The 27,017-nt window shown below is 46.1% G+C and overlaps 1 protein-coding gene across 1 annotated transcript in view; it reads right to left on the bottom strand.

Annotated features, from left to right (window-relative positions):
• Nucleotides 1-27,017, bottom strand: part of LOC142560669 (pikachurin-like) — a 161,010-nt gene that overhangs the window by 5,349 nt on the left and 128,644 nt on the right. The window contains exons 7-14 of the mRNA XM_075672919.1: nucleotides 21,142-21,286; nucleotides 17,939-18,131; nucleotides 16,672-16,797; nucleotides 13,631-13,868; nucleotides 8,509-8,737; nucleotides 7,674-7,854; nucleotides 3,458-3,536; nucleotides 2,148-2,500 (exon numbers count right to left, since the gene is read on the bottom strand). Of these exons, the coding sequence (XP_075529034.1) occupies nucleotides 2,148-2,500; nucleotides 3,458-3,536; nucleotides 7,674-7,854; nucleotides 8,509-8,737; nucleotides 13,631-13,868; nucleotides 16,672-16,797; nucleotides 17,939-18,131; nucleotides 21,142-21,286 (1,544 nt within the window). The remainder of the gene's footprint in view (nucleotides 1-2,147; nucleotides 2,501-3,457; nucleotides 3,537-7,673; nucleotides 7,855-8,508; nucleotides 8,738-13,630; nucleotides 13,869-16,671; nucleotides 16,798-17,938; nucleotides 18,132-21,141; nucleotides 21,287-27,017) is intronic.

Genomic DNA, 27,017 nt, shown 5'->3' with positions numbered 1-27,017 from the left:
TAGAACAGCACCTTGTCGCGGGAAGGTAACGTTAGGATGCTGAGTGATCCAATGCCTATTGTGGCTGTGTGGTCACTTAGGCGCGTATGTAATTTTAAGTATTATGACCACAGTTCGCGAGACTTACGTTTGTGAGGATGGTATAGTGAGCCAAATTGTCGACAGCGCCTTTCAGGTCGAGTGCTACAATCACTCTGATGCTGTACGGTGAGATGTGGACTTGTACCTTCAGCTGAAGAAGGTTGTCGTGCGTAGAAAGGTGGGGCCGCAATCCGGACATTGTTGCAACAGGTAAGGTTGAAGTTGGTTCAGAATGACCTGTCCTAGGAGCTTCCGTAGGCATGAAGTCTGATATCTCTCTCATATTTTCTAAGCTGGAGAGTTTGCCTGGCTTAGGAATGAGTATGATGTCCTCGTGCTTCCAATCTGATGGTAGCGTATCCGCTTCCCAATGATGATTAAATAGGTCAGTAAGATATTGAATGGTTGTGTCATCCAGATTGCGCAGGAGCTTATTTATTTTGGCTTTGCCTGGTGTTGTGTGTGAGTGCATGGATTGCGTGTCGAGGTCATGGTTGTCCGTGTACGGGTTCTAAATCGCCTATGTACCGCGCCCGTAACTCCTCCAGGATGTTATCAGAACCCGGGATGGTTGTGGAGGAGACGTTCGATTCTTTCATGGCTAATCGTTTTGCGTGGGATCAAGAATATCGCGTAGCAACGACCATGTTTCGGCCGAGCAACTTATTGCATAGTTGTCGCCAGTTGTGCCGGGTGAGCTCCCCAGCACAATATTCCACGGTTGCCGTGAGTTTCACCATACGTAGTTTCAATTTGCGATTATGTTTTCGGCGCTTCCACCACCTAACAAGGCCTCGACGTGCTTCCCGCAGGAGAGGAAGGTGCGGGTCTACGGCTGGTATGTCTGCGTTGAGTGTGATCTGTTTTTAATATCAGCCTACGTCCTGCTGGAGCTTTCATAACATCCGTTGAGGAGTCATCCGATCGCTCTTTTTGAAAAGCTGTCCAATCTGTGAGTGGCATAGATTGTGGGCCAGGAAACTTTCACGAACTGCAGCAGAATATCAGTAGCAGCCTCCTTATGTACACCCGTGAGCAGAAGTGTAAGGGACACAGGGTTGCCAGAATGAACTGAAACTAAAGAGTACACTGGAAAGTTCCCAATGGCACTCTTGAGTTCCAAGATACGTTGGCAGGCACAGGAAAGAATCAGCTTTAACGCGCAGTCACTGGTCAGTATACTTTGCTCACGGGTGCACACTGCACGGAGCTAGGCTTCCCCACCAATATCCAATTAGATCATCAGCCTTCCCACTTACTCCAGGTGATCGTGATTGGATTGTCGTTCAACAGAAGACCATCGCCGCTACCGCAAGGTGTGCGTCAGCGACAACTATCTTCTGCAATGAGTTCTCCAATGCATCGCGACTACGGCATGCAAGCAATTCATGAATCGAAAGCAGCAGCTTATGCTCCACGATAACAATTTTAAACTACCGCCGGGAACCAACCGGTATTTTAAAGGTGCCGCGGGCCTTCTCTAATACGAATCGCCGTAGAGCTCATCTCGCGTTACTCTGAACGTTTCCTGCGGTACATACCTGAAACAATGCCAGGCCGCGATCTGGGTAGGAAATAAAGAGCACCGAGATCGTCCACTTCGCACAACATACGCACGTCATGTTCTGGGTGAACAAGCAACCTATTCTGCTACTCGTCTTGAATGGCGTTGCAATCAGTGCTCAGCCACTTTCTCCTTACGTCAGTACTCAGTCACTTTCTCCTTTCGTCTTGCTTAACGAAGTGGATGATTACTCATACACCCGCTGCAAAGCCTGAACCACTCCAGAAGGAACGTTACAGGAACTTCTGCAACAACGCTATTGTCAGCCCCTCTCAATTGTTACGCTCCCCTCTTCCAGTTTGTAGCCCACCGAACCAGACTTCTTCAGGTTCACCTTCCTGCATTTCCCGCCCTGTTCCTCATGCAACGACTTCAATCTACGTTTAAGCTGTCATCGCACCTACGAATTAAATTACACGTTGCTACCATCACTTTTTCAGCGTGATGAACTAGTCGACGCTACGCTAATTACCACTGGTGAACAGGCAGTGCGCCGACTCACCAATGTACAGTCCGCTGCGCACGTTAAGCTGCCTCAAGCGCCCTGGTGACGTGACCGCCACGGGAGATGACCCGTCCAGGCCCAGCGTGGCCAGCTGGCGGCTCCGGCTCAGCGCGGCACGGTGCCAGCGTCCATCGTCGACGCGCGTGGTGTTCCAGCAGAGCTGCGCCTCGCCGGAGCCCAGGTTGAAGCGCAGCGTGAGCAGGCCCTTCTCGAGTCCCAGTGAGAGGTAGTCCGAAGGCGAGTAGAGCGTGCCCCGGTTCTGCTGGCTGGAGTCCCCGGCCCAGAACAGCAGACCGTGGCTCGAGAACGACCGGAAGGCGAGGGTCACGTCGAGCTGGTCGCCGCGTATCCTGAGGCACCGTTCACGCGCAAAAAAAGGTCACGGCACTTCCTGAGTAGTACGACCGGGCAAACTGAATCTCTGGCGTACGCATCCACTGCACACGCACCGTCTGTTCGCTTCTGCGTTCGTACAGTCAGCCGCAAAAGCATGCGGGATCTGCAATGCGTCGCAGAGTGGCGTAAAACTGCACTGTCGTCTACCGTCACGCAGCGTGGTGTCGAGGCTCCCGACATTTCCGCGCCAGACGCGCTTTGCGGGGCCTCGGCACCACATTGTGTGACGGTAGATGGCGCAGCAATGCAGTGCAGTTTTGCGTCGCCCCGCCACGTATTGCGGATCCCGTAAACATTTGCGGCTGACTGTACAATGGAGTGATCGAACAGCGTGGTGTTTCGGGTTTGCTCACTGACTGCGCGATCACATTTAAGAAATGTATGGACACGCGACCTTAAATCCAGCAGCGATGCTCGAACAATAATGGCATGCGTTCTGAAATTCGGCCGACGAGACTGTGCACTCAGCACCATTAAGACGGCAGATTCGAAGTAAATGAAGATCACCGAACGCTCTTGGATAAAAACGTATTAAGCTAGCACCAGTCGAGGCGCATTCGTAAGATTGAACGGTGCAGCTTGCTGGCTTTGCTGAACCCATTTCAGAACTGGTCGCATGCATGTACACACAACCTCAGCGCGAGCAAGGGTGTTCGGGCGACGAAGGCCCACCATCCGTCTCAAGGCCCCCGAATAGGCGTGCATTGATTTGTGGGACATGATGGACGGTTTTTCGTATGTAGCCTGCAACACACAGACGACTTTCGAGAATACACAAAACACATCAATTAATGTGGCGTCTCTACTCGTGCAAGCAAGAACCCTAATTACCTATGAACATATGTTGTTTAGAATGGAACAGCATTTGTTTCAGTGCGAACGTCGTGCGCACAGTATCTCTCAGCGCATACCTTCGCATAATGTCATCCGACGTGTAGTGCAAGTAGCTGGCTCCGCCCATCATCGGTTCTGCGATGGCTTCTTTCACTTCTGCAAAGACGGTAAACGGGACATTTTGTTCAGGCCCGAGGCGGAGGATGTGTAGTTCCATTACGCACGAAAAATATAACTGGACCAATTTCTGATAGTCAAATTTTTACTGCAGCGCTTGGACGCAGTGATTACTCCACGTAACTGCGCACTTTATGTGAATTCATTTGATGGAACTAGCAGCGCGGCACGTAAGCCACTGAGCTAGCACGTCTCAAATGTCCAGCCCATGTCAGCTGTCCAAGGGGTCTCGCTTTCCAAAGCGACTACGAAACACGGTACAAAGCATCGCGCGGAAAGGGGGATATCGAGATGTCGCATTCTGATCCCAACTGCTTCACATGGCAACTTTTTTATATAGTGGGCGCACTTCACATCTCCACATCCGTCATGTTTCGCTGAACGTTAAGCAGAACATGGCGCAAGAACACAAGGAGCGCCGACTCTGCCGATGCCTATCACAGGCATTATCTCTCGGTCTTCAACGAGACGTCGCCGGAATAAAGCAGCGAACAGGCAAGGAGGTGAGGCTGCAGTAACTGGGCGAATGATGTAGGCGCTATATACGACCAAGTCTTCCGACGTGATAAGAACCGCCCACGATCAACGCCATTTACGCGTTACACCGGGAAGCTACGCTCAATATTGTGTATACAACGCTGCCGCAAACTGAGTTTGCCGAGTGGTTAGCGTGGTTAGCTCACACGCGGAAGGAAGGCACACGTTCGAATCCTGGCTCCTGTGCACTGCCTTTGCAAGGCGCGCGCGGAGCAGCTCTGGTGTGGGTTGCCGCTCGGTCACTGGAGTGTGGAGGGCGAGGCACTTTCGGGTGCCATTTTTTTAGGCACATCGTCTTCCCTCGCTGGCCCCCGGTCATCCAGTGAGCGGGAGCCTGCCGATATTATTTTGTTTTGTTTCGTTATTGTCGTTTCCCGTGTGCTGTCTGCAGCAAGGGCGGTCTTGCACGACGCGTTTATTTGACCGGCGCTGAAATTCGCCCATGGTTGAAAGGCTTCGTGACAAACGAAATTATTCATCACGCGGCACTGGCCATATGATGCTGTGGTTTTCGGGCAAAGCTCTCCAACCATGGGTGGATTTATGGTCAGGTAAAAATGCATCGTGCATGCTGCCCCTGAAGCATTGCACTTAAATATGGCAAGGGCAACACTACCAACGAAATTCGAAGCGAATTTCTTGCGTAATTTTCTTAGGGTGCATATTGCAACTTTGGAGGCTATTTTCGTAAGGTCCATCCTTCCGGTAGAAATTCTCAGATAAACGCCGCCGCAATTTTTTTAACTAGACGCACACCGAAATAGTGCGAGAATCCAAAGCACCAATAGATATCGCAATTCTTTTTTTGCTCTGCTGTCCAGCCGCATAATTCATTCGAAAATTACATAATGTGCCAATTAGGCCAAAGTTAGCATCTTCTGGGAACGCGGCTCAGAGGGTACATTTGTGCTACGCAATAGCGGATTCCTTAAAAACCTTAAACTGTAAGAAAAAAAAACTATCCTACATATATATGCTCGGTTGTCTCAGGATTTCTGCTGCAGCAGACGTATGCTTTGATGCAGTTGCGAATATTTACTCCCGTATGTTTTTGTTCTCAAGCAGCCAGTTCGGACCTCAAATAGCAAGGAACTGTTCTTTGTGTTATCGCACACATTTTGTTTCCAATGTCTTTTATCATTTTTACAAATCTTAACAACCTTTTGTTTCTCTCGCTTTCTTCTTGACTCATCGTTGCCTATTTATACACTCTTGGCTCTTTCTCTCTTCTGTGTGCACCTTATCCATCCATTTATTTTTACCCATTATCCTGAGTCATTCTTCAACACTACCTTTTGCTCATCGCTTCTCCGACTTCAAAACAAACCGAAACCATGTCTCAATACTCTGTCTCATTTGTTGTTTTACTGTGGACCCCCAAAGTCTACCAATCTTTGGTTAACTTCCAACATGAGGAAGTCAGATTTGTAAGCACAGAATAGCATTGGCGAGCGTTATTGCTGGCACCATTACTCCTTTCCAGATTTATCGTAGCCTGAACGTGCTGTATGTTTTGTTGCATTATTGATAAATGCCGGTTCCCATTCATTGGTAAGATTCTCTTGGTGGGTGTTTGAATAGGTTGTTTACTCTACGCATACGGCCAGGTATGTATGTTACTTGACTATGGATATGACTTGCTGTTGAAGTGATACAATGTCTCTTCTCGTATACTCGTCCCTTCGGTCTCCGTGCTAAACTTGCGGCATATACCTGTCTCCGTCAATTTGTTGCATGGTCCTTCCTCTAGTAGTACTACGTCGTCTGCATACATTCAGCCCAGGGATCTTTGGTACCCCCTATTAAATATGCAAGACAAATCACAAGCTAATTTGCTGTTTGTCAATCGTCTTTCTGTGCCTTTGCGTGAGGAACAGAGGGAATCCTTGTTTCACTCCTCAGTGAATTTCGCGCTTTCCCATACAATTTGTACTCGGCTGTGCCTATATATCCCATAGCAATTCACTGCCTACGTTTTCATACACTCGCTTCATAACTAGAAATGCTATCTTTAAACGTATATTCTCAGTCATTAAAATCTTTATGAATTGAGTTGGCACAGAAATATTTCCTCTAAACGTCTGCCTGGTCTGAACGTATTTTATAGCTCCCTCATGATAATTCCGCCTCCCCTCCCCCCCACCCTGACTTCTCTACATTTATGGCTTGCATTGCTATTTACATATCGCCAACATTACTGTGACTGGTCCATACCAGCTCGACTTTGTAGACGAGGTTCGCCTCGCTTTGACGTCATCCAATCGAGATTTCGTTTTGTTTTGTTCACTTGCTTCATGGCGCTAGTCAGCTGTTTAATTAGCTGTAGTGGGATTTCATCTGGTCCTGGGGACATTTTCTGTTGCTTAATTTTCCAGTAAAACATTTCTACGTTACATTTTAATCTCTAATGTTTCTCTTTTGCTGGATCTGGTTGAGTTTGAACTGCGTTTTCTTCCTAGGCACGTAGTCTCCTTCGAAGATGGTACCGCTTTCCACCCTTACAGCCGTTTACAGTGGAATCAGTCCTTACAGTCCTTGGATCCTCTGGGATACCTAGACCACCTGTTTGATTTCGTTGTTCCACACCTAACGTAATTTCCTCTATCCACTGCAATTTTTAGCCATGTTTTTTTCTTAAATCCTGCTGCATGACGTCGAGCCGTTCCTTTCCTTCACAAATAATGTAGGAATCGCCTCCATATTTCTTTGTGTTTTTTAAATTAATTTCTTAAGCAACCTGCTGCTATCAGCTCCTGTCTTCGTCAAATTTTAAGGTTATACGTTTGTGATCGCTACACAGGCTGTCTTTTCAATGTTAATGTATCGTCCTCTAGTCTAGCCATTCGTATCCCATTTCTAGGACTAAGGTGTAGACAATGCTTTGAATGCATATTCTTACATTTTCGCGTTACCTTTAACTTATTTTCCCCGTTAAATAAGATTCTGTTCATCACAAAGATCCAGTGCTAGAGAACTGGCGTAATCAGTACATATGGCTAAACCCCCATGTACGTGTTCATATACCCAACTCATTATTAGCGCCTCTAACGCAGTCAATCAATTCTTTAGTTTGATCTAGCAACTTCCAGCCGCGTCTTTTCTCCATTCCTATGCGCCGATAATGCATAAATGCTCCTTACATATCTTTTCCATGCCGCGGTTGCTTAGTGGCCATGGTGTTGGGCTGTTGAGCACGAGGTCGCGGGATCTAATCCCGGTTATGGCGGCCGCATTTCGATGGGGCCGAAATGCGAGAACACCCGTGTACTTAGATTTAGGTGCGCGTTAAAGAACCCAAGGTGGTCCAAATTCTTCCGGAGTCCACCACTACAGCCTCATAATCAGGTCGTGGTTTTGTGGCCTCTGACTGGCCACAGTATCTTTTTTCGCGAATGAGTCGTTCACAAAAACGACCTAACGTCCCTCAAGTGTCTAACACCACATGCATTTTACAATAACTAATTGCGATGACTGAAAGCCACGGTACGTCTCGCCGCTTCCTCGCCAAGGCATCGCGCCAGCGGCCCAGACAGTCTAAGCTACTGCTGCTCCAAATGCCAGAAAACCGGTGGCCTGTACCGTTTTGGCAGTTGGACCCCGCGTAGCCGAGCTTGCAGTGGCAGGCGTACAGATCCATGCGCGGCTGGCAGGCGCCGCCGTTGTAGCAGGGACCCGTGACGCACGGGTGCACGCAGTTGGCCACGTTCACTCCCGACAGGGCCTCTTGCATCAGCCGCACGGGCCGGTTGTTGATGGTCAGCTGGGTGCGCAAGCGAACACGCGCGCGATCGATGTTATAATTTAAAAAGAACGTGTTGACGAAACCTAAGAGGGCGCCACTGGCACACAATAAATTCGTTTTCTTGAGGGAAAATATTGAATCCACTTTGTTCCATTCTGTGCCTGCATTCACATAGCTTCGCGTGGACTTATTTTGTGTTTCCTTAATTGACTGGATTTCCTTTTTCCGTGTTCATTCCTTCCGCCCTATTTTTTTAATGTGACATTACCTTCAAACTAATGTTTCGCTTAATAAAGTTGAAGGTTTAAGGGTGACTTGGTCATTCTTTTTTCATCTCTGCGACCTTCATTATTTTTATTTCTATCCGGAAAAGAGTACCCTGTGTCAATTAAAGCTGCTAACATCTCCGAAACATGATATAATGTAAAAAATATTCAATAAGAGCAGTTGTGAGGATAAAATATCTTGTGAGGATCAAGTTATGGACAGGACTGTCCTCAGCCCTTCTGTCACCTTCTAGAGCCATGCCCTTTTAGCAACAAAGGAGTTACTGTTGTGGAAAATGGATCTAGTGACGATGCCACTCAACGTTCGAATCGTTTTAGGCATACTAAAATCTGTAAGCTATATTTTTTTTTTAATATAACGCAGAAGTTTCAAAATGTCGCTCACTCTTTGTACGCAGCCAACGAAGGACTGCATGATGTCGGCTCCGACTGCGGTCTCCTTGGGATCCGGCACCCCGCCCAGGTAGAGGTTCAGTGGAAGCGAGAGCTGGGTGAAGGCGCCAGGAGAGTGTGCTTCGACACCGGGTTGGCGATCCAGCGTCAGGGTTCCCAGACGGCCGGTGCGGGACGCCTTCACCAAGTGCCATTCACCCAGGGCCACTGGATAGGGACTCCTGCAGCGGCGTTACCATTTGGAAGTCAAGTGTCTGCTAAATTCGGGGCATACGGAACTTTTGTGGAATGGTAGAGAGGATTCTATGAACTAAAGCAAAAAAACGAAAGTGGTGGTTTGGGAGAGTTTACTAGTGCATTTTGACCTGCAGGAGCTGTGATGATGCATGGTCATAACTTACAGAAGTATATGGGGGAACCATTGAAGCCGATTTTCCAACTAAGCAAAAGAAGGGGCGGGCGAATATTGAAAGTTTTCAACGAATCATATGCTACGCACTAACTATTCGTATTCTAACAGCAACTATTGGGTATATCATTACGCACTGACTATTCGCACTCAAACTGAAACTATTCTGTATATAATTATGCACTAACTATTCGTATTCAAACAAACTATTCGGTCCTGTCGAATACCCGAAACTGACCAAATGTTTCCCAAAAACCCATTGTTAAAGGCTTAAAGGATCTATTAGAAGTAGAGTGGCAAACTTTCAGAAGCGAATCAACGAAAAAATGTTTCGAAGCAATGCAGGTACAAGATGAGCAACGCAACATTTGCGTACAGCTTCGCCGTCGGAAGCTTAGAAGCGGCAGCCGTGATTTTTGCTTGTACTCTGTCACTTGGTGTTTTGGGAAGCCTAGTCATGTAGCAGCTTTATTTTTTACTCTACAGCCTCTGGTGTTTTCCTTGCAACGTGCCTATTTACTTTTTACGGCACGCAAGTCCGTGAGCACCTATTTCTTTCCCCTCACAACTTCTGGTATATTTCGGCAACCATTTGTTTAAATGTGCCCTCTAACGTGAAGAAACATAAAAATAATAATCGCGCATCTTTTCCCTTTGATATCTGAACAAACACATTTATTCATGGATGCGACTTCCGCCTTCTTCGAGAACCATATCTCAACGTTCCAAACGCGCTACGTGCCACAGGCGATACGGGGAAGCAAGTCACACGACGTCGCATCGTTGACATCGGTAGTCTAAATCCGGCGACGCCACGATTGATCGAGACTGCCTACCTGTACAGTTTGTCACGTTGGACGCGGCCCGCGCAACAGCTCGACCAGCTGTTGCCGCTGCTCAAGCGCGAAAGTGCACAGCGAGCGAGCGCTTTTTTTTTTTTCGTTTGGCGAAAGCGCAGACTTCGCACGCCCTCATCAGCCGAAACAGCGGGCAAAGGTAAGAGCAAGCTGTTTTCACTTTGTTGCGAGACTTAATCCGGCATGCACTACGAGGTTGTGTGAAGCCTTGGCGCTAATTTGGCGTAACGAAAAGTTACGTTGTCTACTTTTGCGTTAAAGATGCCTGCAAGATGACTGCTGCTTCGCTTCCCATGGTTGTTGCAGTAGGCTGCCCGATGTTTCCGTCCTAGCGAACTGAAACGAGGAAAAAAGAAACGGGAGATTCTTCCTGCACTAAAGACATACATCTGCCCACATTGTGCAGGTTTGGCTTGTGGTGCATGGCCTGATCGTAACTGATTACACCCCGCTGTATCTGTATCGCTACCTATGGCAGCTGTGTAAACAAGGGAAAGAGAAAAAAAAACGCTTCGGTATAAACTAATACGCGTTTTAATTGTCCATAACTGTGTTCGCTTCCGAACAGCCCATTTCGCTGAGACGCAGATATGAGCTAAAATCGCTTCGATAATTACACAATTTGAATTGAGCGCTACCCATTAATACAAATAGTTCGGGTAGCGTGACCAGGCCGCAAGGAGGGCGCACCGCTATGCCGACCAACAGTTATCTGTTCTGCTGACGCATACGTGTTGTGCTTAAACAGAACGATTTACCGACGTTACTCAGGAGCACCTGAAACTCCTATGTTCCGATTTTTACTGATGAAGCATGGGCGGTGGTCCCACGTGAATCCCATGTAACACCCTCATCGAAAGGAAGATTTAGCACCGTGGAAACGTTTGAACTACAAATTGCACTACCACGCAAAATATCACACGAAACTGCATGTTGCAACATGCATACGCTCAACGTTATCGCGATGACGCTAACAACTTCAACGCAAACTCCCTGAAACTCGCTGCAGCGCTTTACTGCAAATGGCATACAAGCAATAGGTTCACGATCTCTCCACACTAAAAACACTCTTGAATCACGCCGAAAGAAGCTAAGGCTTGAATCCCTTTCCCTTCTTCTCAATAACAGGCTTGAAATGAAACCATCGACTTACATAACGCCTGCAATAACACGGCACACAAGACAGCACCATCTGGACTCACTAACACCCTATTATGCTCGAACATCATCAAAATCATCAGCCTGGTTACGCCCACTGCAGGGCAAAGGCCTCTCCCATACTTCTCCAACTACCCCGGTCATGTACTTCATGCAAACTTCTTAATCTCATCCGCCCACCTAACTTTCTGCCGCCCCCTGCTACGCTTCTCTTTCCTTCGAATCCAGTCCGTAACCCTTAATGGCCATCGGTTATCTTCCCGCCTCATTACATGTCCTGCCCATGCCTATTTCTTTTTCTTGATCTCAACTAAGATATCATTCACTCGCGTTCGTTCCCTCACCCAATCTGCTCTTTTCTTATCCCTTAACGTTACACCCATCATTCTTCTTTCCATAGCTCGTTGCGTCGTCCTCAGTTTAAGTAGAAACCTTTTAATAAGCCTCCAGGTTTCTGCCCCGTACGTGAGTACTGGTAAGACGCAGCTGTTATACACTTTCCTGTTGAGGGATAATGGCAACCTGCTGTGCATGATCTGAGAATACCTAACAAACGCACTTCAGCCCATTCTTATTTTTCTGATCATTTCAGTCCCATGATCCGGATCCGCGGTCACTACCTGTCCTAAGTAGATGTATTTATTCCCTTACCACTTCCTGTGCCTCGATACCTATCATAAACTGCTCTTCTCTTCCGAGATTGTAAAACATTAGTTTTTTGCAGATTAATTTTAAGACCCACCCTTCTGCATTGGCTCTTCAGGTCAGCGAGCATGCATTGCAATTAGTCCACTGAGTTACTAAGCAAGGCAATATCATCAGCGAATCGCAAGTTGCTAAGGTATTGTCCATTAACTCTTATCCCCAATTCTTCCCAATCCAGGTTTCTGAATACCTCTTGTAAACGCGCTGTGAATAGCATTGGAGAGATCGTATCTCCCTGCCTGACGCCTTTCTTTATGGAGGACTACTGTGGCTGTGGAGCCGCTATAGATATCTTTCTATTTCTACATACGGCTCGTCTACACCCTGATTCCGTAGTGCCTCCATGACTGCTGAGGTTTCGATTGAATCAAACACTTTCTCGTAATCAATGAAAGCTATATATAAGGGTTGGTTATGTTCCGCACATATCTCTATCACCTGATTGATAGTGTGAATATGGTCTATTGTTGAGTAACCTTTACGGAATCCTGCCTGGTCCTTTGGTTGACACAAGGTGTTCCTGATTCTATTTGCGATTACCTTAGCAAATACTTTGTACGCAACGGAGAGTAAGCTGATCGGTCTATAATTCTTGAAGTCCTTGGCGTCCCCTTTCTTATGCTCGAACTGACACGTTTAAATTTTCTTTTTTTCCCAGAACAACATCAGACTGGAACGACATTTTACAGACACAGTGTGGCTAAATATTGTGTAAATTTGTACTTGCTTGTTCCTAATGTGTTCTCTTTTGTTTGTATGCCTTCTGTTGCCCCACTGCTTGGACCGAAAGGGCTGCAGTGTGTACTAAATAAAATAAAATAAAAATTTGCTGATCCTCACTTGAAAAAAAATCTGTCTTGAGCAAAGCATCAGCCGTGCGATGCGGTTATTCACAATCCATGTGGCTCTTTGATGCCGATCTTTTGGTGGAGAGGGAAATTTGTGAAATCGACCTGTCGCTACATCTGGGTGACGAACACTCGTGAAACGCAGACAAACTGCTTGGCCGTGCGCGGTTCTTAGGTGGGGGGGCGCATGCAAAGAGTACCATGGCTACGGAAGGAGCATCTCCTCCGACCTTCGCGCGAGGTTGGAACTGCTGGATTCGCGAATACATTTGACGCCTTTGTATGTCGGTTGAACCATAGTTGTTTTGTTTTTATTAATTCTGCGCATTCGCATTCTTCCCTCAAGGAATGCACAAGGCTGGTTTTTAGAAGACATCGAATTGGTAACGTATGCGGATGCGGACCATAGTGTCCTACACAAGCTTCCTAGAGCCGCTATGACCATATATTAGCTATACCTATATATTAACTATAAGATATATTAACCGTACGACAAACGCCGCGCTTCTACCATGCTATTTAAACAAGGTCGACGCCGTTCGTCGGCACTGTCAGCTTCCAATTTCCTCAGTGACAGCTTTTACATGTTACAACCAATCCTTGAATGGGCTGCGTAGTCCACCTCTTCACTACCTTAACAGCCAACCTGTTTAATGTATGTGTAGCCGCAAGCAGATGCTCCGGACGTGTCACCAACGGGAAAAGCACTGCTTGAAGTTTAGGCAAACCGAGATGTCTTTTCCGAAACTGTCAAAGCATAAAAGGCTAAGGGCTGTCGCTCAAAAAAAAAAAAGCGGAAAAAAGGACCCTTCAAGTACACCAGTACGATCAACGCCTGCCGTTATAGCGACCGGGAGGATGCTGAATGTAGTTCAGAGAAAGGAAGACCATGCATCGTCCTGCAGCCACTGCCATCATCATCATCACCACAACACTATGCCATAAGAAGTCAACTTCTTTGCCTCCTGTTTTAAAACTTCTATGGAAGTGCCTTGGCGCATTGGTTACACTAACTGGCTCACTAACAAACATGTGTATTCACGAGAAGTTGTATTCAGGCGTCTACGCCCATAGCGCCGCTTAGCGTCGTCTCCCATGTCGCCACAAGTTCTGGCGCATGTAGTCCTCCACACTTGCCTGAGTACTGCAGTGCCGGTGGAGAGGTCGAAGCGGAACTCGACGTGTCCGTCGGCCATCTGAAGCGACACGAAATCCCCCGTGCCGTCCATCTTGGCGCCGTTGTAGAAGAAAACACCATGCGGTGACAGAGGCTTGATGACCAACTGTACGTCCAGGAACGACAGATGGTCGTTGCCCAGGCCGGGAAAGCGGAGGTAAGACGAGCCATTGAACGATGGCACCACAATCTCCACGGCTGCAAGTACAAGAAAGCAATGAACCGTGAGAACACTGCTTTCACAAACCGGATTTTGTTGTCCTTGCTGTTACTGCTGCGTTGTGCTTGTGTTGTAAAAAAAAAAAAAAAGAACATGGTCACTAGAGTGCATTATCAACTGAAAACTAAGACTTATCCACCGTATATTTTTATAAAATAATACTGGGGAGAGGAATACTCTGATGCGTATTAAACAAACCGTCAATTGTTTCTCTTTTGTCTTCATGTACAGTGGCCTCAGCAGCTGCTGTACACAAACTGTCATCGGCATTGTTTGTTCGGTTTTCGACTTGGAGTTCGTAGAAGTACAACTACTACGACAGCTGGGGTTTTTGCGCACAGCACAACTTAGCGAGCACGTGGGAGAGAGAGAGAGAGGGCGACTCAATTATTTCCAGCCATTCAATAAGCTTTGTCTCGATTTATTATTTGGTTATTCTCGCCATGTTTTCATCCCTTTAAAACAATATGCGGAGTTGTACTATCACACATCTGTCTTGCAACAAACAACACTGAACAATTTTTTTTCTATCCTACAACCCTGTACGTGCATCTGGTAAGACGGTGTTTCCTTGCTTCACCACCGCCATTGCTGGTGTGCCACAGATAATTAAAAGTAGTTCTTTTTAATATACAAGCCCTCAGTTACCTTAAAATGTCATTGTGAATGGATCACATTGTATATAAGCCTGACTACTTACCCAAACGAGCTCCGTGCGAACTTCATATTTCACGTTTCTTCAGAAATGACAAAGTATTGCATATTCGATTCAATATTTGAAGATTATTTTTCTCGGATATTCACAATCGATTCGGAAGTTTCGCGTCTCAAACACCCTTAGTTACCATTCCATCAGCAGAGCGATAAATCTTTACTTTATCTACTTGTCTTATTACGGGATACCAGGATGCTAGGAGGAACGAGTTACGAGATACCTGCATTCAAAAACGTTTTAACGCGAAAGCGTTAAGGAACCGCTGCCGCAGAAAATTTGGCGTCAGCGTCAGACTTCGCATCGGCAAAAAGTTTTTCGAACCACACATAACTAGGCCGTTCATATGACGCAATAAATTCACTAAATTAATTGAATTTCTCAAGCTAAAATGCGTGGAAAGTCGTGAGCTATGACTTCATCATCATTATCATCAGCCTATTTTATGTCCACTGCAGGACGAAGGCCTTTCCCAGCGATATCCAGTTAGCCCTGTCCTGCGCCAGCCGATTCCAACTAGCACCCGCAAATTTCCTAATTTCGTCGCACCACCTAGTCTCCTGTCGTCCTCTCCTGCGCTTCCCTTGGTACCCATTCTGTCACCCTAATGGTCCAGCGGTTATCTACTCTACGCATTACATGACCTGCCCAGTGCTATTTTTTCTCTTCATGTCAATTAGAATGTCGTCTATACCCGTGTCTCTAGAGTATACCCGAGACTCTAGAGGCTAACTGGCGATCCTGAATTCTTGTTCCCTTGCCAAGCTGTTCATCATTATTCTTGTCTTCTGCATATTAATCTTCAGCACCACTGTTAAGGCCCCTCAATAATTTGTTGTAACTCGTCCGCAGTGTTGCTGAACGGAGCAATGTCATCGGCAAACCGAAGGTTGCTGAGGTATTCGCCGTCGATCCTTACTTCTAAACCCTCCCAGTTTAATTGCTTGAATATTTCTTCCAAGCATGCAGTGAATAGCATTGGAGAGTTCGTGCCTCCTTGTCTGACTCCTTTCTTTATAGATATCTTCCTACTTTTCTCGTGTAGCATTAAGGTGGCTGAGGTGGCTCTGTAGATATTTTCCAATGTATTTACGTAAGCGGTCTGCGCTCCTTGATTACGCAATGCCTCTATGACTGCTCGTAGCTCTACTGAATCAAATGTTTTTTCGTAAGCTATGAAAGCCTATAAAGAGGCTTATTGCACTCTGCGCATTCTTCGATAACCTGATAAATGACATAAATGTGATCCATTATGAAGAATCCTTTCCTGAAGCCCGCCTGTTCCCTTGGTTGATTAAAGTCCAGTGTTGCCCTTATCCTATTGGAGATTATTTTGGTCAATATTTTATATAATACTAGGAGTAAGCTAATAGGCATATAATATTTAAGTTCCTTAATGTCTCCCTTTTTGTGGATTACTATAATGTTTGCATTCTTCCAGTTTTCTGGGAGCCTCGCAGTTGATAGACATTTCGTATAGAGAGCCACCAGTTTTTCAAGCGTCATGTCTCCTCCATCTTTGATTAACTCGGCTGTTATTCCATCTTCTCCTGCCGCTTTTCCCCGTTTCATGTCTTGCAAGGCCCTTCTGACTTCATCTCTAGTTACAGGAGTTTCTGTATCCTAGAAACAGACCAGAGACGGCGTCCGGCATTTGCGCACGCCTGTGCGTAAATATCTCATAGTCCACGGAGCAGCGCGCCCGCTTCCTTGAAATGCTTCCAGATGGCGCTCGCCTCCGCCGCATCGCGGCCCCTGCAAGAGGCCGCGCTTCGACCAGAAAGCCCGCCTTCGTGCATAGCGTTCACCGCGAGCGTTTCCCGGTAAACATTACGGTTACATACGCTGCAGTTGCCGGGAAGCGTGAGAAGCAGTCAGGGATCTTTGAATGATATCGCGTTCCACTCTTAAAGGCGATGCTTAGGCATCCTCCAAATTTTTTGGAGGGGACCGTAGCCTTCTTGTGTTTCGAAGTCCTCACGGTGCGAAAAAAAGAACTCCGCAACCACTGAAACGTAAGGGTCGTTGCGAACGTCTATTTCATTACTGCAACGTTCAGCGTCACTCACGTGTTTCACACGAGGCTCCCGCGAAGCCCAAGGCACAGAGGCATACACCCTGTTCCACTCCATTGGCGATGCACTGGCCGCCATTCTTGCAGCTTACTCCGCTGCATCCATCGCCGCCACATTCGTCTGCACAGGAATGAGAACGTAAATCAGTCAGTGCAATCAACCCACCCAAGAGTTACGACAGGCTGGCATTGCCTTGTCTGAAGACGCACTGTTATGACATTACGCTTATTCGGTGTGGCCAAAAAGTACATGATAAAAATAAAAATTAAGAGAAACCACCATCATTCTTTTCTACCACCAAAAGAAAACAGCGGGCGGATACCACGCCTTGCGGGGGTCGATGTTACGTGAAGCAGTGTGCTGGTAGCCTACCAGGTTAACGAAACGACCATGAGAGCACAAAGACGTTGGCGGCTGTTTCACGACCTACGTGACACGCATGTCATGACCTATGTTCGTCCTACACTCTTGTCACACTACGCCAATTTTCATACATACCAAGACGTAGGCGGCTCGCTTTAAGCGTAGCGCAGTAGAGAGCTCTTCAATCCCACACCAGTTGCTGAATTCCCCTCAGGCCACATATTTCAGAACACGGATACAGAGTATGGCGAAAAGCGCGAGGGTCTGAATGCTATCGCGTTAACTATGAACAACCAAAACAGCTATAAAACACCAGGTGAGCAAAATAACAAACTAAGATATATTGTCAAGCACTGCGAGAAACAAACCGTATTTTCAGTCAGTACCATAACTTTATTTAGGTTGGCCATTTCAAGCACTTTCTAGCAGACCATGCCTGATTACGACTTTCGTCTATCGCTTCCTGGCCACAATTTAGCAAATTACCCTCCCTCCTCCCCGCCAGAAAACACATGAGTATGCCGGGGGATTGAAAGAGAGTTTTGGAAATGATAAGACGGAACGACTATGAAAGCAAAAGCATACGCATACATTTTCTATCGCTTGACAGCATTTCGCCACACTGCCATGTGACGTTGACATTGTCAAAGAAAAAGAGGTTGAGGAAATCTCTTATGGCATTTCGTTATACGGACAAGGTTACAGAATCAGCGCATCTACAATATTGCACATTGCAATTGTAAACGAGTGCGACATCGTGAAATGGCTTAGTAGTTACGTCGCAAGATTTTAAACACACTCAAGAGCATCCCCAGGTTTTCATATTCGCGTTGCCCGCGAACGTACATCACAAAAGAAGAGACGAGCACTATAATACGTAGAAGAAATGTCCACATACCAACGTCGAGGCCTTCGATCGCATCGCCTCGTAGCGCTGTGGATCGGAAGTCGTACCGGCGCCCGTTAATCTCTAGATGTCGAATGCAGCCGACCAATCCGTCTCGGATGCCGAGTCTGCCAGCAGCAAGGCTCGCGTTAGGCGATCCGCCGAGGTAGACGTTCAATCGAAGGGTTATCCTCGAGAAGAGACCCTGGCAAACGAAAAATCATCAAATGCAGTCGTTGATCTGCACGCGGACGTGCGCAAGAAAAAAAAAATGTCAACGACGCCGCGGTTCGACGTCTTTCACGAGGTGCAGCGAACAAATACGGGTGCATAAACACGCACAATCTGCATGTGCGGATCAGGGACGTAAATCCCGCCCGTGAGTACCTAGTCACGAAGCAGAGTGCCACGCCCGTTTCACAGGCTTAAGGTCAGCCGAATTTTTTGTTGGGCTAGTTGGTGCATGTTACTGAAGCGCTAAAGCGCCAAACAGATGACAAAAGAAGAGACACGGAAGCGCTTGTCCGTGTCTCTTCTTGTGCCGTCTGTTTGGCGCTTTAGTCTTTCAGTATTAAGGTCAGCAGTTCGTTACTTACCCCCGTATTCAGAAACGCATCTTGGTTTGAAGTTCGTGCTTGACGTGATATAAACGACGCCTGCTGCGAACGCGCCCAAGACGCTCATTGCGTTTCCTTTGGTGCGTTCACGACAGTGGTCATTTAAATCAAGTCAAGCGTGGGCTTCATGTTAAGATGCATTTCTGAAGACGGGGGTTATTGTAGAGTTGCCGCGAACTCCAATTCAATCCACCGACAACAACGCGCACATGGAACAGGTACGCTCATGGGCATGGACCTACAATAGTTATCTCTAGCCAATCAGAAATTTGCAGAAACGATCATTACGAATCATAATGCAATCTAAGCAGGATCACCCCAGCAACCCATTATTCCCCGATCTACGGATATTACCCTTCGATGCACTACGCCTCCTAAAAACAGCAACTGTCGTAAACAGTATCGTCAGAAACAACCACCCTTCCATATGTCCCTCTTCCATACATCATCGCGTACTACCAGAAATGTATTATTAGGCAACTTTAATCTACCTCCCACGCACAACGTTTGTGGAGAACAACGGCTCTCTTTCATTGGTGTTCAGATATGGAACACTCTTCCACAAGAAATAAAATACGCTCAAAATTTTGCACTTGCAGCTAAAAAATTCTTTCAGCGCATGCATTAAAGATGTTAAAAGACATCTATCTGCTGTTTACATCTCATTTGTTATAATAATATAACATGCACGATGTTTTTGAATTGAATCAACTGTTTCTTGTTACGCTTTCTTTTTGTCATATGTATTATGTATATATTCCCCTCTCTACTTTTCCAAGTTTTTATTGTGTATGTGACGAAGTGTCTGCATTATATAATTTCATTTCTTGGACCCATAACTAGCCTACGGCTACGAGTCCAAACAGTACTGGACACACTTTTTTGTATTTTCATGGAAAAAATAAAGAATTTGAATTTGACACCGCACGGTGTCCATCCGTAACGCTTTGCTTTCCGTTTGGAAGTCACGTCTGAGGCGGACCTTCAAGGACGATACAACACTTTTTTTTTTTTCGCAAGACGGCCGGAAGGTCGATTTTTTTTTTCCATAACAAAATGTGCCTCAAGTTCAGCCTTTCCAGAGTAATCTTGGGGAAGGTTTGCATTTGTCATTCGTAGGAGACAATAATTTTATGTACTGTTCACGGCGGTGAAATGGTGCCGCATTGCACAACAATCAGCACAAGAAGGAAATAGAACTATGCCTAGCGTATCGAAGTTGAACCTGAAATGACTTACAGTTTACAATGTTTTCTTAAGACTGGTCTGATTCTGTATATTTGTTTTGACTAGAAAATCCGAAAGCTGTTCTATTCAGAAAACGGCTGTTGAGATGTTAGCTTCTTACTTTGCTTGTTGTTTGCAAATAGTTTGCAGACAAAAGTTGTTAGCTTGTTAGTTTCTATCAATTTGCTCGTATGTTACCGAGAGTCCACAGAGAAAAGCTGTTAGAACTACTTTCTTTAGATGACTCACTGTCTACAGCTTTTCTATAGGCAAAAGTCAACTTGTTTAGGCAGCGAGTCTACGGACGATCGAGAGGAATTCTCTATTTATCGCGTGTTTCGTTTAACATGAATCAAAATTTTAAAAAAATGCACTGCATTTAAAGAAAGCGTAAAACGTGCATGTTCGTTGTTGTCTTGAGCTATGCACACAATTTATTGCAGCAGAACTCGCTCGGTTTAACTATATGATATAGTTCAGTTTAGGCGTGCAAATATTCAGATATTTCTTTTATGACGCATGATATATTTTTTCTAAAAATCTGCGAACAGTGCTCAGAAACATAGAAAGAAATCGCTACCACGATGTTCTCTTTCACATCGTTCTTTTTTAAGGCCTTTGAAAGAAGCCGGTGAGCTTTGGAAAAAAAAAGTATTAATGTCCTAACGCGCTAGTGTGCCTGGATTGCAATGCCCTCAATCGCAATTCCGATAAACGAAGCTCGAGTGCCTGTCGTAAAACGAAGCCATCACCCCCGCTGTCCAACGTAAAACAGGCAGCCCTGTCTGCATCGTTGTTATGAACATACAAATCCGACACGGTTCTAACTGATAAGCTTCTGCCCGACGACAAAACGGGTCGATGCACGCTATGTCGGTTTTTACGACACGCATGCGGTCTTCGTTTTTCTTTAGGGGCGTTACAATCCAGGCGCGCAAACCTCTCGTGACGTCATAGCTATTACTTCGCGGCGGGGCTTTTCTCAGAGCAGAGAAAACTGAATCACGTTATAGGAACAAATATATTGAGTCTTCCTTACAAAGATTTACAACTTTCTGTAAATACAACTGATACCCTCAAACGAATATTTAAAAAGGATGCGTAATCAAATTTACGAGTCAGTTAACCAAGCAAGCGCACTTTAACCAATAGTGCTGGTAACTCCAGACTAACTTGCCTTCGGTCGCATTCGCCTTTACGATGTACCACTTCTCTTTGAATGCCTGGTTGCTCTAGCTTAGAGTTCTTTTCTTCAAGCTTTATAAACAAACTGAAAATTTTGCGAGTCAGATGTTTGGCAGAAGCACAATCACAAGGGTGTCGACAGAGCAACACCGGACGAGCTTCTGCTACCACGTTAGCCTAACCCACCTTCGAACGACCCTGGACTTGGTGACCGCTGTTCAGCTGCATCCATGCGTCCCATCGATCCCTGTACACCGTGAGCGTGTTCCAGGCGTTGAGTAGCACTGGTTGGTCGCTGCGCAGCGTCCCTGGACCCATGCCACAGTCGAACCTAAAGACGGAAAGCCAGAGAAGCTTAAGAATGATGAACGTTTCGTTGACGTTTAACGTGGATATTGTACAGATCTCGCTCTAGTATTTCTCACTGATTACCCAAAGAAAGGCTATTGATGCTGGTAGCTTCGCCGGCTCTTATTCTTGCGCACCTAACCAAAACCTTTGACGCTATTAATCAGCAGATCCTCTTTCTAAAACTACAAGCAACAGTGATATCTGGCCCTGCCTTGCCGCGAATATATGCAATTGCCTTCGTGTTAGAAATGAAGTTGTCAACATTTCCGGTACTTACTCAAACCAACAACAACAACAGCAACAACAAAACAACTACTATAGGCGAACCAAAATACCTAAAAATCCATCTTCGGCCCACGTATGTTCTTAATTTATATTAACAATGGATTTACCTACTTTCGTCCCACACTGTAATCAATGATGCATGTCGACGATACCACAACATTAACTCTCACAAAACCATGAACTGCCTAGTAGATAAACTTAGTGGGGCGTTCTTATTATATTACACTCGCGTTACGCTACACTTAGATCCCACTAAAATTAAATTTATTGCCCTTAATGCGCATCAAATATCTTCTTACTTCCATCAGCTTGCCACACTACTCGATCCAGGCTAGCGATGATAGTGTTTGGGCGTCAGACTAGATTGGAACTTTAAATATTGTTGCCAGATTTCACACGCAAAAAGTTCTTCTATTGCATACGCATCCTCATTGGAGCAGTACCATTCTCAATCACTTTTAGCTCATGCTACACCGACGCGAAGCAATTATTACCAGCCAATAACGTCCTTACAGTGTATGACATATATAAATATACCCTGGGTGTTTCGTCATTTCAGCGTATGAGCAATCAATTTCTATTTTCTTTCATTCCATCTACTTCACTGGACCACACTAACAGCGCAAGATATGCTATCAATATGAACCACGTAATTCCCAAAGCCCGATCTAACTACAGCAAGCAAACTGTTGATTTTTGCACTTTTTAATTGTGTAAGCCACCACCGTTTGTTTTAAAATTATTGACACAACACTAATTTATTACAGAATTCAGAAAGTTCCTTTTGAAGCAACCTATCCCTATATACCATTTTGCGTATTTACTACATGAATGTGTGTGCTCGCACTGTATTAGTTAAAACCACAGCACTTCATATTAAGTTTATTAGTTACATGCGAAATTGTTAAAATGGGCCGCTTTTCTGTAGAATTGTGTTCGTATTGACACGTGTACTTATCTTTATCGGGCGACCACGTTTCGCCGCCTCACAAATGTTATCGCACAGCGCGGGACGCGCTTGTATGTATCCGAAGTTTCTGGAAAGTTACCGATGCTTCTATCCGCTGTCTGTTGTCGCCGAACCTTGTGTTATCTGATTTCATCGCCTGACGCGAACGGTGTAGAACTCTGCGGAAGGCACGCGGGTCCCAACGATTAGTCTGGCACATTCGACGACTGCTGTATAAAAGCCGACGCGCTTGACCCGCTGATCAGATTTTCAACGATCGCCGAGTGTGTTCGCCGCTACCGTTGTCCTTTGAGTGTAGCCTGTTTTTGAGGGCACAAGTTCGCCCAATAAAACGCTCGTTTCGTTAATCACAGTTTTGCTGCCTTCTCAACCGTCACTACCACGTGACAATATTTTCAACGTGTGCTGATTAAGCTTGTTGCACAATTGCTTCAATTCATGTTTTAGTACGTTCACATGAATTTCTGTCTTTATAATTTTTATGGATTATGTTTATTCGATGTCGTTACTGTAACAAACTTTTGTTCTCCTTCGTGCAAGTTATGTGCAGTCGGTGTCACATCTGTGTAGAGCGCGGGCACGCCGGCCTCTGGGGCGCTTCAGAGGCAGCCAGCGACGTCTGACGGCAGCTGCTGGGCACGTTTAGGCCCAGGAACTACCGCTAGACGTCGCTGGTTGGCTCCTGAGCGCCCCGGATGCCTTCGTGCCCGCACAAGTGTTACGCTGACTGTACAGGAGGTCCTCATTCAGACTCCAACACCGGGACCTCCTCCTGTAAATTGCATTCTGTAATAACTTCATAAATAGCAATAAAATTAGATTCTGACTCTGAGCGTTTCAATGTACTGCAGATGAATTAACAGACACTAGTAATGAACATGCAAAGCTTGGCGCGCGAGCACTCTTGCAGCCTTAGGCCCACGAGTCTAATGATGAACTCGGGAACCATTGCAATGCCCATGCCATAGAGCCACTACTATTGCCAAGAATTCCTAAGGAAATGACATGAAAACAAAAAGGCTAGAGAAGTTCTGAGGAGCGTCTAATAAAGCATAAGCATTGTTTGGTTCGCCTATGACTTTGTTTTTGTTTAGTTTTGTTTACTTGCGTTTGCTACCTTATGTGCGTCTACCCATGGCCTTGGCGGTTGAAAAGAATGCCTAGGCTTTTGTAGACAATTCTCGGACTTTCTCACCGCATCCGACCCCTTCAATGCAATCGTACCAAATGAGCCGGAACACCAGGCACGAGCGCGTCTAGACGGAGCAGAGCGTTCGAAAGGAAACACCAGCGGCCTTGGTAGCGCGTGAGGCGTTGCGTGAGGGGAGACAATGCCTCCTATGGGGAGAGTGCATAACCGCCATGTACACCGTGCCGCCATGTCATGTCACACTCGCTGTCACTCTCGCAAGCGTGTGTTATGCGCGCGTTCCTTGTCCACGCAAGCTCTCGCCTGCGTTCTGAGAGAGAGAGAGAGAGAGAGTAAACGTTTATTTTAAAAGAGACTGTTTGGTTATAGTGGGTGGAGCCCCTCCTCCAGGGCCCCACTGGTTACAGCGGCTCGCCGGGCCTGGTCAAGGGTCGCCAGTTGGCTTCCCAATTCCACTTCCGCGAGTCGCGCCTCCCACGACCAGTTATGTGGAGTGTTGTCTAGCAGCGGCGAGGTGGCAGCCGCCAAACGTGACGCGCACTGGAATGTTATGTGTTCCAATGTCGGTGTTCCTTCGCACCACGGGCATGTGTTGCTGTATTTGTCTGGGTACATTTTGTGTAGCCTGTATAAATGTGGGAAAGTGTTTGTTTGCAGGCGGCGCCAGTCCCGTGCTTGCCTCCTGTCTAGGTCTGGGTGAGGAAGGGCTTTGGTTCGCCTACTGAGCCGTTGTCCAAGCGTCTCCATGCGCTCCTTTGCCCGCGAGGAGTTCATCACTTGAAAAACGCTTAGCAGCGTTCAATTCGACATTAGGCCACCCCAAAATCTCAAGTTGTCCCACACCCAAATTTAAACTTGGCCCACCACGAAATTCAAGCTGGCCCACGCCCAAATTTATTGTTTTCCCACCCCGAAATTTAAGTTGGCCCGTCCAGCAATTTTAGGTTGGCGCACCTTAAAATTTACGTTGCGCCCCCCTCCCCAGCTTTCAGCTTGGCCTATCCTAAATTCGTCTCATCCCAAATTTCAAGTTGGTCCATCCCCAATTTAAGTTGGCGCGCCTCAAAATTTCAACTTGACCCCCCCCCCAACTTTAACTAAGCCCGCCCCCAGACTTACTTTGGCCCATGTCCAAATTTCAAGTTAGCCCACCCCCGTATTTTAAGTTTTTCCACCCCAAAATTTTACGTTGGCCCACCCCTATTATAAGCTTCCCCGAGTATTTTCAAAGGAGTTCTATGCATCTATATGTCCATTCTTCTTTTTTTATTTAAATTGTTTCTTACCGCTTGAAAGCTAGAAATTATCTACCCTTACACTACCATGACGATCAGATCCCCCCCCCCCCCTGTTTCCCCCGCTTATGTAATACCTCTGGGGTATTTCTAAGGGTACTGTAAATTAAATAAATAAATAAATAAATAAATAAATAAATAAATCTTTACAAATTACGATTTTTTGTGCAGATACAAGGCATTACACTTTTCACGTTACAGGGCTGGGGAGCTCATTAAAGAAAGCTTAAGCTTTAAAAAAATTGCTCTCCAATCCACGCCATGAAGGTGGTTGGACAGCGAAGCTGTAACTGACTACAATGATTGCCCATTACGGCCTAGCTTGAAATTACGAACATGGCGACATTCACACGCAGTTCACCTATTAGCCTAAGACGTTTCAACGGCTTGCAACTTGGCTCACGCCACTACTCCGTGCACCTACGAAGAGTGGACCAGAGAGAAGACAGATGCATTTAACTCAAATTTTGCCACGACTTGTTTGCACGCTGCTCTTCAGGAGTACTCCCTACACGCGGCCTCCCTATAGCTTTGTCGCAACACAAATCAGTTGCTAGGCGGGTTCTTCTTACTCGCGAAGGTGTGGTTACGTCACTCATCATCATCATCATCCTGGTTACGCCCACTGCGGGGCAAAGGCCTCTCCCATACTTCACTACCTGCTTCGTATGCCACAGTTTCCCGCTTCCCGGCAACTGCAGTTTTTGAAACCGTAATCATTACCGAGAAACGCTTGCGGCAAACGCTACGCGCGAAGGCGAGCTTTCTGGTTCCTTTTTTTCTTTTCCCCGCACGGCCGGCGACACCGCAGCCGCGGATGCAAGCGCCATCTGCTGGTGCTGCAAGGAACCCGGCGGCGCACACGGCGCAAGCCTCCCGAGTTTTGCGTACGGACACAACACACCCATAGCGAAGTAATGTAAAAAAATAAGAAGTGTCATTGCACTTGACAAGAAGCCTTCTAGAGGTATGAGCACTGACGTAGGGAAGAAAGCCACGAGGACGCGTCTCATTTTCTACACAATAGTGCAGAAGACAACGACCATAAGCGATATAATATAACCGAGCGTTTAAATTCCTGATTATTAACTCCTAAATATAAATTGTACAACTATTTAGTTCTATAACAAACACTCTTGAAATAGCAATCTCCAATTCCAGGTTATGCACCCAGGCATGCAACTAATGTTGCGGCGATGAAGGCTCTGCCAAAGCGTCCCCAGTGTGTCGTCGTTCACCGTGCCTATAGATAGCAATCCGAAGTGCAAAATTTTGTTTCCATTCTTTTATAGGTGCTACTTCAATGTTTTAGGTTAATAAAAATGCGCTGTGAAGTAAACGAATCGTAATCGCTGAAGTATATAGGGGCTATAAAACAGGCTTCGTGTAACATCTAAATAAAAATGAAGAGTGTACCCAGGCAGAGGAACGAGATTGTGTGGAATAGCATTGGCAGTTTCTTTTGGAAACGGGTCGGCTCAAACGAATGCTAGTACTGTCTTTTTCTTGGGATTTTTACGATATGATTATTAAAAATCAAGACCCCCGGTTAACCCACTTTCTACATGACAACAAAGGAAGACACAATACTATCGTTCGTTCGAGCTCCACAAACACAAACGGAACAGTTCCTTCTTCATTTCTATCCCTGACTTTGGCGTGTATACAAAATTAGCACCATGCACAGTAAGCTGTCAGTTTGGGCGGCGTACGAAGTATCTGATCGTCCGTTCTTCCGGGCAACCAGTGCCTAATCGGCTTCAACAGGCCTGTCTGGGGTCATTGTTTGTTGTCTTCTTATGATTTGTTGCCGTATGTCATGTGTCATTAATGTGTAAAAAGGTCCTACAAGAAGAAGGCAGTGCTCACCGTATGAGAATCTCTGACGAACGCAGTATTGCGCGGTCCTTTGTTATGTGTCATGTGTCAAGTAACGTAGAAAACGATCCTGCAATAAGAAGGCAGAGCTCGCCATAGGAGCATCTCTGCTAAGTTAAATGAGCTACATCGA

This window comes from Dermacentor variabilis, chromosome 10 (genome assembly GCF_050947875.1).
Source record: "Dermacentor variabilis isolate Ectoservices chromosome 10, ASM5094787v1, whole genome shotgun sequence".
Taxonomy (NCBI): Eukaryota; Metazoa; Arthropoda; class Arachnida; order Ixodida; family Ixodidae; genus Dermacentor; species Dermacentor variabilis.
Note: the sequence above shows the minus strand (reverse complement) of the source record. Positions and strands in the feature narration are given on the sequence as shown.